We start from the raw sequence: 15,192 nt of genomic DNA on the forward strand, positions 1-15,192 counted from the left end.
AGTCTATCTTTCTGAATTGTAAGCCACTCTGAAACACATCAGGTTTGTCTGCTGACTTGGATACACCAAAATTTTCATATGCATAGAAATGCAAAAATAAGTGTTTCCTGCTTTTGAGACACTTTCATCTAATTCCATTCCTTTCCAGCATCTACTGTGGAGTCAGTCAGCAGTTTCCATCCCTGTGTTACATACCTGCCTTTATTTTTGGATTCTCTACTGTGCAAGCTGTTCCTGCTGTACCTACTTACTCTTGTAAGCAAGAGCAAGGGATTTCAGGCAGTTTACTATTAAAATCTTAAAGATGACAAACAGTACACAGCTTAAAAGCAAAATTATCCTTCCTGGTCTAGAAAAGTTGGTCTGAATCATCTCTTCTTCTTATAAAACTGCCTTGGAAGAAGAGACTTTCATTGTTTCTAAGTGACTAATTAAAAAATGTCAACAAAGTTCTATACTTGAAGAAATGCTTTTGTTATAGATTAAAGCTTACAGCCTGTTAATGTGTATTTATATAGTGGAGTTTTATAAATTTTCAAGCATTTTTCAATATATAAGCTCTCAGAAAGAGGGGTTTTTTATTGAAAATGTATACAGGACACTTGAGGAAACCCAAGTGAATCGGTGGGAAGGCCGACTGACTTAGAACATCACTCCATTCCCAATCTAAGAAACCCCACCAAAATATACTGTTAAAGGTGGAAAACCCCCAAACTACTCTCTAGAATTGTTATCTAGATTAGCTGAAATTTCATACATTTACTTTGATTCTTTGATAAGCAGTCAATTATTTTAATATTTCTTGAAAGAAATCACAGGAAGAGCTCTTAGAAGTATTAATGTCCAATCTAGTTTTCTGTGGCATGAGGAGCATTTTTAAGCAGAAATAATTTGAAAGGACACTTTTAGTGCATTTTAAAAAATGTTTTTGTCCCTTTGCCTTCCCCTTATCTCCCCCTGCATTTGAAGTGTCCCTTTCCCTTGTTCTCAGGTGTGAGGTAATAATTTCAGATATTAAAAGAGTTTTTAACCTTTCAGTAGTAACTCATACTACTGAGACTTTTAAATAAAGTAATTAAGACTTATCACACCGTTGTGCATTGTTTGCTTTTGTGCAGTCACTAAATACGCACACATGAATAAGTAAGTGCTTCTACTTATAAAAAAAAATTTAAATAAAAAGTATAACATTATAATATTAATTGAAATAGCCTAAACATTCACTAAATATTAAGGAATCCTATGAGAACCCACATATTGAAGCTGTTAATACTCTTTTAAATAAAAAATACATTTCTGAAGCAGAAGTCTTTGAAATTCATCATAGAGAAAGCCGGAGGCTAGAGAAGTACCTTTGATTTTGTCATGAATTTCCATTGTGGTATAGCAGAGATGTAGGCCGTCAGAAATCCTGGCATTTCCTTTCTGATTGCTTTCCTCAGAAAAAGCTTGGCAGCTTCTCAACATAACAACTGAATATGAACATTCTGAAGAGCTAAATACAAATATTAGTCTTGCTACCCAACCAGCTGCAGCCCACATGGCACTGGCAATACAGCAGTAATATTAATGGCAAGAGAAGAAAGGGCAGAGGAAGGTCCCTAATGCATTCCTCCTTCTTGCCAAGGATTTTCTGGGCTGCCTTATGTCCTTTTCTGTAGGACCTCTGCCTGCTTCTGTTCTCAGTGACAGAACACAACTTGCTTGCTAAATACCAAAAGCATTTTAGTTGTTGATGGGAGCACTGCAGGCAGGAAGGAGTGTTAAAATTGAGCATTGTTAATGCTTCTTGCATGACAGATTTTTGCAGATTTAGGTAAATATTTTCATGTCTATGGTGTGCCAGCACTGAGCAGCAGTTGTTTCTTTGCAGATTCTTCATTCGAAGGATTAGGTTTATAAATGCTCTTTGGAAAGTCCCCATGAAAAATCCCTGGAATGTCCCCTTTCATCTTCTTGTTGCCATGACTTGCTGACACTCAATTCTGCATGAGTGGAAGTGAAGCTTCAGAAGAATTACTGCCTCTGCTGCTGGCCAGAGGGAGGAGGTGTCTCCTGTAATGTGGTCACCTTACAATGAGTTCTTACTAATCCTTCAACCAGAATAACAACTAACAAACTCATAGATAAACATCACATTTATAGAGTTAATGTAGCTCACTCCCATGAGTTTTGCAAGATAAAAATCCCAGTTGTGTGAATTTCAAGAGGTGACAGAGGAGGTTTCACTTTAAGGTGGTGTATATATGACTTGCTAGCTTGGCCTGCAATAGCATTCTGAAAGGTAATGGTTCTGTACATTCACTTTTCAGAGAAAACACTTATTTCCATTTCAGGGAATTTTACTTTTGTTTTGGTTTTAGTTTTCACCTGTTGAAGAGCTAATGCTGGTCTTCTGATCCCAAATTGAGGAAAAGGCAGAATTCTCATGTAGTTTTAAGAAGATTCTTCATTGTAAAAATTTGATCTTTCCAGTGTTTTTCAAATTAAAATTGCATCCTTTCTCAGAGATCCTGTTTTTACTGTCATATTATTATTCGTCAACAGAATTAGAACATTTTCCCCTGCTACTGATAGCTAGAAGGTTCTCCTACTGCACATCTTTTGTGTGTGTTTCTTGGACAGAACAGATAAGGCTTTACCTGTGGACTACACAGGTAAATCATGGACTACACAGGTAAACACAGTTAAAATTATTTGTATAGTTACCTTGTGTGGTTACCCACCTTCATAATTTTCTAATAGTTTGCACTGGTTTCTCTTGTATTGCAGGAGCCAGCTAGAAGTTTAGTTTATGTTTTCTGGACAGTGAACTAATATATATGATTTTTTGTTGGTGTTGAACTTTTCTGATGTCCTGTTGCAGAGAGAAATTGTTATGGTTATTAAAGATTGCTAATGTATATGTTAGAAGTTAATTTTATATTTCATATAAACTTAGTTTTTAGTTTAAAATTCTTAATCTTTATAGGTGGTATATGGCATGATAAACTGAGGCTTGGTAATGAGAACAGAAGGTGTACTTGGTTCTGAGAGCCTGTGCTTTTCTATCCTCAGAATAAATGGTAGAACTATTTTGGAGCAGGAGGAGGAAGAGGGTAAGTGAGGGTTAGGAGAGCTGATTCTGAGGTGGTGTAGCTGCCTGTAATAATGAAGTGCCAGACTTCACCCTGTAGTTAATTAAATTGCTTTTAGAGAATGCAATAATGGGAGAACATTTCCAAGTACTCTGCATAGTTATTGTATATCTCTCTGTGTCTGTAGAGCCAAATTAAATACATTAAATAAGATCTCAGGGGGTCAATTATGATGATAATACAAGTAGTGACAATGCAACAAGTAGTGATATTAATTTCATGAATGTTGCATAGGTATAAATCATTCAGTATTTGTTCCATTATATTGCCACAGAAATTGTAGGAGAATAGATAATACTCAGATGGTTGATTACTATTTATATTATTGTATTAGGTTATATTTACAGAGCAAGACTCCCCTCATTATATTACACTTTGGCACTTTATTGCAAGACTTTTCATTTGTTACTGTATTGTGAGACCTCAACAATTCACCCAGCACAAATGGTTTCAAAGTAGACATTGCATTAAAAGGATCTATTGTACAAAGCATTTCAGGGCTGTCTTCAGTTTTGCAAATTAATAGCAAATTAATGAACTTTGGTCTTAGAAGCACTTTGGTGAGAGCAACAGAGCCAGAAAGTAAGGATAACAGATGATTTATTAGGGAGCTGGTAGTATGAATTGCAGGAAACGTAAAACTGGATCTAAACCCTTAACCAGAAAAACCAACATAATGTAATAGAGAAAAGAGCCACAATAATTTGTGGGACTTATTATATAGCTTACTAGAGGGAATGTTGTCTGCATTGACCACCAAATTTGTCTCTTCTAATGTCAGAAACTCACGAGTCCATTTGCTGCCTGCCTCCTGTTCCTAGCAGCATGGTACACAGCATTGTATTATCTTTCTGCACTATTTTAATTGCCTGCTGTCTGAGAAAGACCAGACTCAGCACTGAGCCTGTGCCTCAAGGAGATTCTCCCCAAAACAGAGATCTGCAGAAAGAGGACTGGAGTAACAGAGAAAAGGTCGATGAAAATAGAATTAATAATTCTTGCAGAGATGTGGTTTTGTTCTTGGGGTGAGAAAGGGTGGTGACATTTAAAGCACTGCACAGCAGTATGGATTTTTGTCATGTAATGCCCAAAGTAAGCCCCATGTGGGTTACAAGAAATCAATACTTTTGTGGTGTAGGGTAGATCCTCAGCATTATTCATTACTAGGTTATTGACATTGGTAGGTGTCGCTAGTAAAGCCTGCCCTAAGCAAACAATTTTAGTAGAGGACTCCTGTATTATTACTGTTCATAGCAGAGGAGTTGTTAAATGACACAGACTGCAATATATAACCTAGAGAATCATAATTCATATTTGTGAAAGAAGTGGTAATGCTGAGATAATGAAACTGTCAAGGGTTCACAAAACAGACTTACTGAGTGCTAGCAGTGAAGGCCTTTTGTTACATTTATGCTTGAATTTCAGCACACACGCCTATTAAAAGATTGATTTTGATGTCCTAAAACTCAATGAAGATTAAAAGCCACTTATTATTTCTTATCAAAAATTGAAGCAGAAAAACTCCTTTAGCTCTCAGCATTCTCTCTTTATAGTCTCTGTTAAGTTTATAATTGCTACCAAACATGGCAAAATTTGCTTTTTTGCTTTCATTTTGACAATGATGGGAATGAAGATCTCTGAATCATTGAGTTGCAGTCTTTGGTCAGTTGGAAGTCTCCAGCCAAGCCTCCTGCTTAAAGCATGGCTAGTGGTAGTATCTGAACAGGTTGGCCAGGGCTTTATCCAGCAGGGTCTTGAAAACCTCCAAGAATGCAAACTGGACCCCTCTGGGCAACCTGCTCTACTTGTGGGAATAAGGGGGTTTCCCTTTATCCAGGCACAACTGTTCTTGTTTCAGTTTGATCATTGTCTTTTGTCCTGCCACCACTGCAAAGAACCTTTGTCCTTCGAGAGCTTCCCTGTAAAGTACCAGGAACTGCTGAAAGATTCCCTGAAGCTGTCTGTGCTCCAGGCTGAACAACCCAGTTCCTTCATGTAGTCTGCACAGGGCAAGTGCCCTCTTGGTGGCCCTCCCCTGGACGAGCTCAGGAGATGTTTAATGATAAGTGTAACTGTTGGGAGTGGCAACTTCTTTCTAGATAAGTCTTTGAATAGAGTTAGTTTCTGAAGGTGAAAACCATCTAAGCAAATGCAATGCACATGGATGGGCCCAAACTAGCAATAACACCCTTTGGCATAATAGGTACCAGAGAACTGAACACTGGCCTCCATTTTCTGTGTCATGTTATCCACTCTGTTGCCATGTAACCATGTACATAATCTCCTGTTTATCAAGGATATGCAGGATATTACAGCTCTAGCTTTTTGTTTTAACCAACAAACAAATGTATATGTGTCTTTCATGAACCTCATCACTGGTACTTTTTGTAGGAGTCAGTTGTTTACCAAAATTGAAGATTAAGAACTTTGAAAGAATGAAAAGAATACTCTGTATTCTTACAGAGTGATGATAGTTTAGAGATACCGAGTTTTAAAATGGTACTTTCCTCACCAACATGCAATTAAATAAATCCGCTTACTGAAAAATGTAGTTTAGAATATTTGTATAAAAATAGTCTTATTCAACAAAATTATACTTTCTTGTCATATTTACATGTTTTTAAATGCCAAAGCAGGGTGTGTAGTTTCCTTTTCTGTTGCAAAGCATAGTCTGTGTCAAGACAGTAAGAAGGATAATAGCATGTGGCTCTACCACTGCCTTCAGTTAATTGAGCATTTTGTCAGATTCATTAGAAGTCATTTTGTGCTTATTGACTTCAGCAGATTCTCTTGTTCTGTAAGGATGTCATTGAAACTGAATTTTAAGCTTAAAAACAATCATTACTTAAAAAGAAAAAAGATTGGGTAGATAACTAAAAATACTAGCAGTGACAATCAAAGATTATTTTAATTTTGGGAGAAGAAAGCCAGCATAAAACTGTTTTCTGCACTCTCTTCACTTTTGGAAGAACTGAACTTTTAGTTCTTCTATCCAATACCCACACAGGTGGTGGTAGTTCCCTCTTGCTGTGCTTAATTTCAGTGCTATGTGATATTATGCACAGCAAATGTCTACTCTACCAACTATTTTCTCCTCCCTGGAGGTGTAACATGCTTGTTTAGCTGTTCCCAAGTGAGGGTCATTTTTGATCAGGTTTGGAAAGTTCTCCCAGAATTCTGGTGCTTTTCATCAAAAAACTGCTGTACCCGTCAAGTTTTCCTGGAATGGTTGGAAGGCCATTGTATATGATTTAAAAGCATGAGTGGTTCCTTTTAAAAATATCTTTGCATTATGGAAAACAAATATGCTTTGGGAAAAAAAATGACAGTTTGTAAGGAAGCCTCCTGTATTATACTAGAACTTTCTGCCTCTAGGAGGTTTTCTTGACTCAGGGTAGTATTGTTATGCCTAAAAGAAACAGAATGTATGGAATAGGCAATTTTCTGATGTATTTCTGCAGTTTGAATTATATCAGTTTTTCTCTCTTACTGGAATCTACTGTTGTGTTCTTGTAAGTAGCAGGGTGGAAATTAGCTCTGCAATTGCAAAAACAAATGTAAAAACACAGCAGTGAAATCTTTTCTTCTGAAGTGATGCAGCAAGTAACTAGTCCTGTAATCCTGCAGCTGTTGTTGCAGCTTTAATAAAAGGTAGGTACACATTATAGAATACCTCATTGAAGTAATTTCCCAGTCTTGGTCTCCTTAATTAATCAAAACTCGGAACTCTGAATACCATATTTGCTTTGTCTTTTCCCATGTGCAATACTCCCTTCTGCTGCAAAGTAGGCAAACTGAGGAAATGTACACATATCCCTATTAAAAGGAGGAAAAAAAAAAAGGAAGTTTATTACATTTAAAGACCAGACTATTTATTCCATGACCTTTATGGAATCCACTCTTTCTAAATTAAAACCTATAGTTTATGGTCAAACATCTGTTTAGGTTTATGGAAATCAGTATGCAGAAATTACCTTATCACTGTTAATGACTTTTTACTTATTGTATGTATCATATGTGTATCATATGCATTGTTCAAATTTGTCACTCATCTCCAGCAGATGAGCCTGATTATGTTTGTGTTTAATAGATCAGTTGCATGTTGCTAAGAGTAAATGGGCAGCCTAATGAGAACATTTAACAAAGAGTCACCTCTGGTCTGTAGGAAATGCACAAATGGATGCCCATTTGGTTGTCAGGTCATGACTCTGGCTTTGCATCTATGCACTCAAATTCTGGTAAGGACTTTTCAGACAGCATGAGCGTCAAGTTTCAAAAGATAATCTCTATTCCAACTCTGGAAGTGAAACCTACATTTTCTTGCAAGGCTACTTGATGCTTTTAATAAGATAAATGGCTTGAGAATATTTCTACTAGTGAAGACAAAGAGGGTTCCCTGTTCATTCTCGAGTGAAATATCTGCACAATAGTGCACATACATCCTTCTTATGTCACCAAGTTACTGGCCTGCTTGCTTATATGTTTATTTCTCTACCTTCTTCATAAAGATAGATAATGGCCATTCTAGTCTGTGCTGGGTTTTGGTTTTTATTGCACATTCTTCTGGGGTTTATTCTGCATCTTTCCAGTTCAGCAGTCTTTGCAACCACAAAGTGCTGCAAACCTGTGAATATCTTAGATATCTGCCATAAGGGAGTGTTAAAATGTTTTTTGAGGGCTGTGCTGTGGGTTTTGAATATTTTAGGTACTTGTATCAGTGTGCACTAATGAATCCATTCAGGATTTTTCTCTTACATTTAAATTGATCCTAGAATGCAATGAGCACCCATTTCTTGAAGAACTGAAGAAAAGGAAAGTCTAGGAAGAAATTAGGGAGTTCAGAGGAAGGCGGAAACATAATGAAACAGACTATTTAAGAACAGATTATTTTTTGGTCTTTTTACCTACCATACCTGATCTGTCTTGGCAGTTTTCTTCTCAGATGCAAGTGAAACAAGACAGATGAATATATAGGGTTGCCTTGTTCAGTTAACACTGTGTATCTCAGAAACAAGAATAAGCAGAAGGTGCAGTCTGAAAGTGATGAGATCCTTGGAGCCAAGATAAACATTTGTGGTTTCAGTCCTTAGATAAAGAAATATATTCTGTACTGGAGAAAAACACATTTGGGTTTTACTTTCAAAAAGTCAATAAAGAAAATGAGGTAGTGCATTGGCATATTACCTAAGATTTATGTAAGAATAAAATTCTTTAATGCTATTCATTTCCTCTCTGAGTGGTGGATTTGTAAAGACTTTATTGCCAAGTGACATGTAAAGCAGAGGCCAATTTTGTTCCTTTTCCCTTATTCAGGAGTTGTCTTCTTACCTTCTCTAATTGTTTCCATTACTTTAGTTTACTTTTAGTTTTTGTAAGTCATTTCTCATTTATATTTCTAGTGATTTAATTACATGTTTGGCATAAATGAAAGTTTTAGTTCTAAGCAGGGGGGATTCAAAAAAGGTAATTTGTGCAACTGTCTGGAGACGTAGCTTCTACCTGGTTGTGTGCAACAACATTTACCTCTGTGAGGTAAATATTTCGGTTCTAGAAAAAGATGAGTACCTGAAACATAACAATTACACCTTTAAAGTTGTTGTACAAGTAGTTTAAAGATTAGTGAAAATCGTAAAACCTGGTCTGATATCTGTGAAGGGTTCATTTGATTTGAATTTTCACCTGAGACGCCTCATTGCAACTTTTCATGAAAACACTAGAGGACAAAAATAATACCTTTAAAAGTTACACAGACATGGGGTTTTCCTCTTATTTCCTTTCATGTTTCAACAGTAGTTCTTCCCAAATTACTAATGATATGTCAACAGTACATTTATATGTATATCTCCAAAATACCTCTAGAAGGACATTGCTTTTCCAAATCAGACATACTTGCTTTATCCCTGTGGATTGAAGGCTGTTGGTAGCTGGTGTTCAGCATTCTGATCTTCTTGAGCCAAGCTCTCATGAGCTGAGGACATTTTGTCCCTGTAAGAGCACCTCCAGCTCTTATTCTGCTCTGCTTATTAGCTACTTCAGGCTTTTGCACCATTAGCTTTAGAGAAAATGATGAAAGACTAAGAAGCCCTGTGTACAAAATTTTTAACTGATTTTTCTTCTATGCATATTGCAATTTTATTTTGAAGGTTTTTACACATCACTTGTATTGCTGTTTCCCCCTCTCTTTCACTTTTATTGGGATTCCTTTTCCCTTATCAAACCAGTCACTACGCACACCCATGTCATGGTTTAACCCCAGCCAGCAACAAAGTTCCACACACCCACTTGCTCATTCACCCCCTTAGTGGTGTGGAGGAGAGAACTGGGAAGAAGTAAACCCTTGTGGGTTGAGATAAGAAAAGTTTAATAATTTAATAAGTAAATGTATTACAGTAAAGTACATTTTTACATAGAAAGTAAAATATAATAATAATAAAAGGATTCTGTTGGTAGTTTTAACAATAACTGTAAGTTAAAAGGAGAGAGAGAGAGAGAGGTAAAACCCAAGAAGTAAGTGATGCAGTTGCTTACCACTCACTGACCAATGCCCAGACTGTCCCTGAGCGGTGATTGGCCCCTCCCAGCCAGCTCCCCTCAGTTTGCACACTGACCATGACATTCTACAGTATGGAAAATGCCTTTGGCCAGTTTGGGTCAGCTGTCCTAGTTGTGCTTCCTCCCGGTTTCTTATGCACCTGCTCACTGGCAGAGCTTGGAACACTGAGAAGTCCTTCACTTGGGATAACCGCTACTTATCAACAACCACATCAGTTTGTGCTAAATCCTAACCACAGCACGGTACCATCTATTAGGAACAAAATCAACTTGATTCCAGGCAAAACCAAGAAAACCCACAACACATTTTACTGGACTTTGGTACTTGTGACATACATCACATAGGTAATCACTTGATTTCTCAAAAAGAAGATCCAGTGGTCTTGAAAGCTTTCAGGTTAAGTGGAACAGCATAGAAAATAGAACATTTTATTGTGTAAAAAACATTAGCATATTAGAAGCTCAGTGCAGGCTTCAGTGAAGAATTCTAGATACGAGTTTATACAATACAATAATTTGTGTCTTTCCTGTTTGATTCAGGTCATTGCCATTGTTATGGATATGTTTACAGATGTGGATATTTTTAGAGAAATCGTGGAGGCATCTGCTAGAGGGATTGCAGTGTATATTCTGCTTGATGAATCGAACTTCAGTCACTTTCTGAAGATGACAGAGAAACAAGGCTGTCAAGTTCAGAGACTCAGGGTAAGGCATCCTGTCTTCCTTTGCATGAACATTCACCACTTACTCCTCCACAGCCCACTGAAAAGTGATTATTATTGAAAAAGTGGTTATTAAATACTGATTTTTAAAATTAACAAACAGGTGTAAATAGGTAAGCTCTCAGCCGAACTTTCTCTACAGATATATTTTTTTTAAGTATATTTTTCAAGTGTCAAAACAAGAACATTTTCATAGAATGTCATAGCTTTCATATATAATTTATAAAATAATTTTCCATTATTGTGTATTTAGGAATACAGCATGTTTGTAAAACTAAGCTTTTTTTTTATCCTTTCTCCTATAGTTGCCTGCAAATAAAGTCATAAGACTTAGATAAATTAATAAGTTGTGTACTTCATTTTATGATTTCTTCTTTAAGATTCTGCATTAAAATACTTTAGGAGGCCCAAGATTCTATTTTAATAGTGTTTTCCTGAAAATCCGTATTTCCATGTCTGTGCTTTGTCCTATTGCTTTTAGACATTAAATATGTAATTTTAGCCTGTAAGAGAGATAACAAGATGACATTTACATTTTCACGAGATGTCCTGCATTGCCCAAATGTTTATCAGAGATTAGAATACAAACCATGAGCTGCACTGAACTGACATAAGTGTTTCATAAGGACTTCTTGGTTTACTCTACTGTTGACAGACATAAAGAAGTTCCAAGGATGTTGTTGGAGTCTGCTTGCAAAGTTCTGAGCACTGCCTTAGCTCATAGCTCCATTTGAAGTTCCTTGCCTCTGTAACTAGTTAAGCTACATTCATGCCAGTCAAAAGTATTATAAAAGCTCTTTTTAGCAGCACCTATTTTAAGAACCCAGTCCAGGAATCAGAGATGTGGTGTATTTGTGAGGATAAAGAGGACTTTTTGGTGGATGTTTGGAGCAAACTCCATTTTATACCCATTTTTTACTCTGGAGTGTTGACTTATGTCCTCAGAAATATTCCCACTCTACTTTCCATGCTTGTTTCTTGCATAGGAGTCTGGGATTGCTGTCTGGTGGCCTAATACACAGACTTGTGGGAACTTCTGAGGAAAAACCACCAAAACTGTGATGTTATATAAACACTGGTAGTGATTGCCTTTCATGAAGTCAGTATTTGGCAGTACTTCCATATTCTGGAAGTTGAGATAACACCATTTACTGATTACTTGGGTTAATTATGCCGTAGAGGTTGCCAAAAATTATCTATGTCTATATATTAAATGAGTTTTGTCCTTCCAAAATATAGAAAATTAGGAGTGTGCCTTTAAAGGGATGTCTTGAAAATGTCATATGCATTTTCAAAATAATTCCATGCAGTGTGTATCCACAGCTGTTGCAAAAGCTTACCTACTTTGGATTCAAGGATGTCTTTTTAAGGCAGTTTTATAGACTTTTAGGTATTTGTACTATGGTTGAAAATTTAATATACATAGATTAGAGTGGATTTTGTATGGATTAGTGTGGATTGGAGGGGTTTGTATGTAACTTCTTCATTGACATTGTATTTTTACATTTCTGATTTTTGGCAGGAGAAATAAAATACATCTTTACTCTGCAAGGTTAACTTAGAATACTTTGAGTTTTATCAGAAAATAGAAAATATATGCCAAAGAGCTAAGCAATAATCCTGTTGTGTGCTGAGTTTCCAGTTTAGCTTGAAATAAAACAGTTCAAATTAATGGTGTTCTTATCCATGGGCTACTCCCAGTGACTGTTGCTCTGAAAATAGCAGTTTACTACTCCTGCATTTTAGCTCCTGTGCCTTTTTAGAGGATAAAAGGGAAATGCAGGTGACTATGAAAGAACAGACAGTATTTTGAAGATGTTTTCTCCCTTTCCTTTTTTCACATCACTCAAGGTTCAGAAAAAAGGTAAGCATCTTCAACTTTTTGTACTCTTGGCTTCTGGCCTTGCCCTTATATTCAGTGAAGGCAAGAAGAGAGCAGAGCTCTATGGGTCTATTTCTTTTCCTGAAGATGTAGCACCAGCAGCACTGGTCTTGTTATTGTCTGGCATAATTTGGTTCAGTCTTGTTGGAGTATGGATGATGCTTCTTAGTCCTGACACTCATGATGAGTTTTCTGCAAAGCCTTTCAGACTCAACACCTCTGTCTCTTTTTCTCTCCTTTTGAATCAGTAAAAAAACCGAGATGCAGTGATGAACAAAACTGTTTTTTTTAGTTCACATTTATAACTAAGTTATCTTCTGTATGGAAAAGAAAGAGTATTTTGTTACTAAATCTTCATTAAATGTCTGTGCAGACAGTTTTTCTCATCTGTAGTCTGACTCCTGGGCATGTTTTCTTCTTTATTGAAACATATAACTGAAAAAATTGATGGACCATATATTCCATCATTATTTTGTGAATTCCATATAGGAAACTATGAAATCAGGGGGTTACTAGGATTCGTTCTAGTCTTTCCTGCAGCATCTTTTCATTTAGGTTGTTTCTTACTTAATATTCATTTTGACATCACATCTATCAGTGGAGCTCAAATAATTCCTTTCCTGTACTTTCCCATTTCTCTTTCCCAGTTTCATTAGTTTTCTGGCTGTACTGCATTTGTCCTCAGTAATTAATTGTTTCTTTTTTGTTTTTTTTCTCTACCTGAGCTTTCTTTGATTAACTTTCTCACTGGTCTGACTTGCTTGGTCAGCAGTTCCTTTGCGTAGAAAGATGAAAAGTTGTTACAGATTCAAACTTTTTTTTTTTTTCCAGGTGATTTTTCAGATGCTAATGGTAAATTTTTTCACTTTTTTTTCTGCTACTGACAGGTATTTTATTTGATATGACGTGAGACAGTGGAGGTTCTATGCTCTGGAGAAACCTCTTTTTTTACTCTTCTGCTAATGAAGAACCATTTTGCTACAGGAGGATATTGAAAGCAATTTAGCAGGACCTGATTATTATCTGATAATGCTCTCAACATTTTTAATGAATTGCAGGAAAGGGAAAATTAAACCACTAATTGATTTTATTTTCCTTCTTTGAAATCTACTCCCAGATATGCATGTTTAAATACACAGTAGTAGCTGTTCTTGAGACCTGCTTGCAGCCTGGTTTTTCTCACCAGTGTTACCAAAATCATCAAAAGTTTGCCAGTACTTCCACATCTAAGGCAAATTTGGTTATTGAATAGCCACTCACAGCATGATGTTGTATCTGTGAGCAAATTCTGTGATAAGGACCAGACTCCAGTCATGTCTTGAGTAGTGATCATTAAGTCATATTCAAAGTCAGAATAGAAGTGAACTTGAAAACTACTTGGCATTTTTACAGCACATATGTGTTCAATAGCTACTTTTTAAACTGACAATCTGTCACAAGTGGTATCATCCAGGGGTCAGTTCTGGGTCCAATGCTGTTTAATATTCTCATAAGTGATCTGGATGAGAGGATCAAGTGCACCCTGACAAAGTTTGCTGATGATACCAGATAGAGTGAATAAGTGGGCACTTTGGAAGGGAGAGCCACCCTGCAGGGGGACCTGGATTAGCTGTAAGAGTGGGCTAGCAAGGCCCTTATGAATCTCAGCAAGCATGAGGGTAAAGTCTTGTACCTGGGAAAGCATAATCCAGGAATGCAGCACAGGCTGGGATATGACCACTGGGGTTCAGCCCATAACAAGCTCAGTGTGAGTGAGCAGTGTGCTGCTCCTGCAAGGAAACCAACAGCGTGCTGGGCTGCCTCAGCAAGGGCATCACCAGCAGAGATGGACAAGTCTTTGTGCCACTCTACTCAGCACTTGGAATAGTGTCTTCAGTTTTCACCTCCACTACTTAAAAAAATATATAGTCTGGAGAAGGGCCAGAGAACGGCCATAAAGATGATCCAATATGAAGCTGCTATATGAGGAAACGCTGAGAGATTTGATTTTTTTCAGCTTTGAGAAGAGAAAGGGAGACCTTATCACTAAGGAACAATATGAGAAATTTGACTATTTTTCCTTTAAAACTGTTAGGTTAAATATTAGGTAGACATCCATTTTCTTTGTACGTATTCTTGACAGCATGTATGGGGCAAGTAATGGACCACTGATAAAAGCAGTGCCTACAAGTAAAAAGTGCTGAAATGAAATGTTTGAGACCAGTATACTCACTGTAGAGATTTTACTAAGGAAAATAAATGTGTAATGGTGCATAATACTTCAAAATTTTAGATCATGGTTATGTGGCACTCTCTGGAATGAAAATGTAAAGAAAATGATAAGAGGTTAGAGCTTGTTTCTTGTTCATCATTGAGTGTCATTTAACTGGATAGCACTGATGGCTATTATAAAACTGCAGCCACTGGATGTTTTAAATGTTCCTGAGTGTCCTGTAAACTCTTGGGCAAGAGAGAAGATCCATTCATAAATTAATGATTGCTTTCCCCACAATGATGCTGTGATGAGCACACTGCTGTTAGGAGAGTCCTATAGCCTGAGGATGAAGTCAGGCAGGAGGGTGAATCCCAGCACTTCATACCAGATGGGGCTTGTAATTCTGTATGTATATGTTTACTGCTTCTAATCCCAAGTGGAACGCATTGTTACATTTCATATATGGTTTGCGTGATTTGGGACTTTGGGTGGTTAATAAAAGTGTGCATTCCTGGCACCTTAATTAGAGGGTTTGGAGATGGTGAAGAATGCTGGATGAACTGTGCAGGAAAAGGAAGTGTTATGTGAGAAAGGTAAGCATGATCTTTTGCACTTGTCACATTCCCATCTGGTAATGGATGATCTACCAAAGGAGGAAAAGAGTTCCGAATCGGTGAATAGGGATGGAAAAGCTACAGGAGGAAA

At 36.9% G+C, this 15,192-nt stretch overlaps 1 protein-coding gene across 3 annotated transcripts in view; it reads left to right on the plus strand.

The window, feature by feature from the left end:
• Positions 1-15,192, plus strand: part of SACK1B (scaffolding CK1 anchoring protein B) — a 56,144-nt gene that overhangs the window by 26,127 nt on the left and 14,825 nt on the right. For 2 of the 3 annotated variants that reach the window (XR_014953610.1, XM_021551222.3), the window contains exon 3: positions 10,230-10,394. The exons of the other annotated variant lie outside the window; for it this stretch is intronic. Coding sequence is in view for 1 of the 2 variants with exons in the window: in XM_021551222.3 (XP_021406897.3) it covers positions 10,230-10,394 (165 nt within the window). In the remaining variant the exon portion in view is untranslated. The remainder of the gene's footprint in view (positions 1-10,229; positions 10,395-15,192) is intronic. 3 annotated transcript variants of the gene reach the window in all.

The sequence above is a fragment of the Lonchura striata genome, chromosome 3 (genome assembly GCF_050655825.1).
Source record: "Lonchura striata isolate lonStrDom1 chromosome 3, ASM5065582v1, whole genome shotgun sequence".
Classification (NCBI taxonomy): Eukaryota; Metazoa; Chordata; class Aves; order Passeriformes; family Estrildidae; genus Lonchura; species Lonchura striata.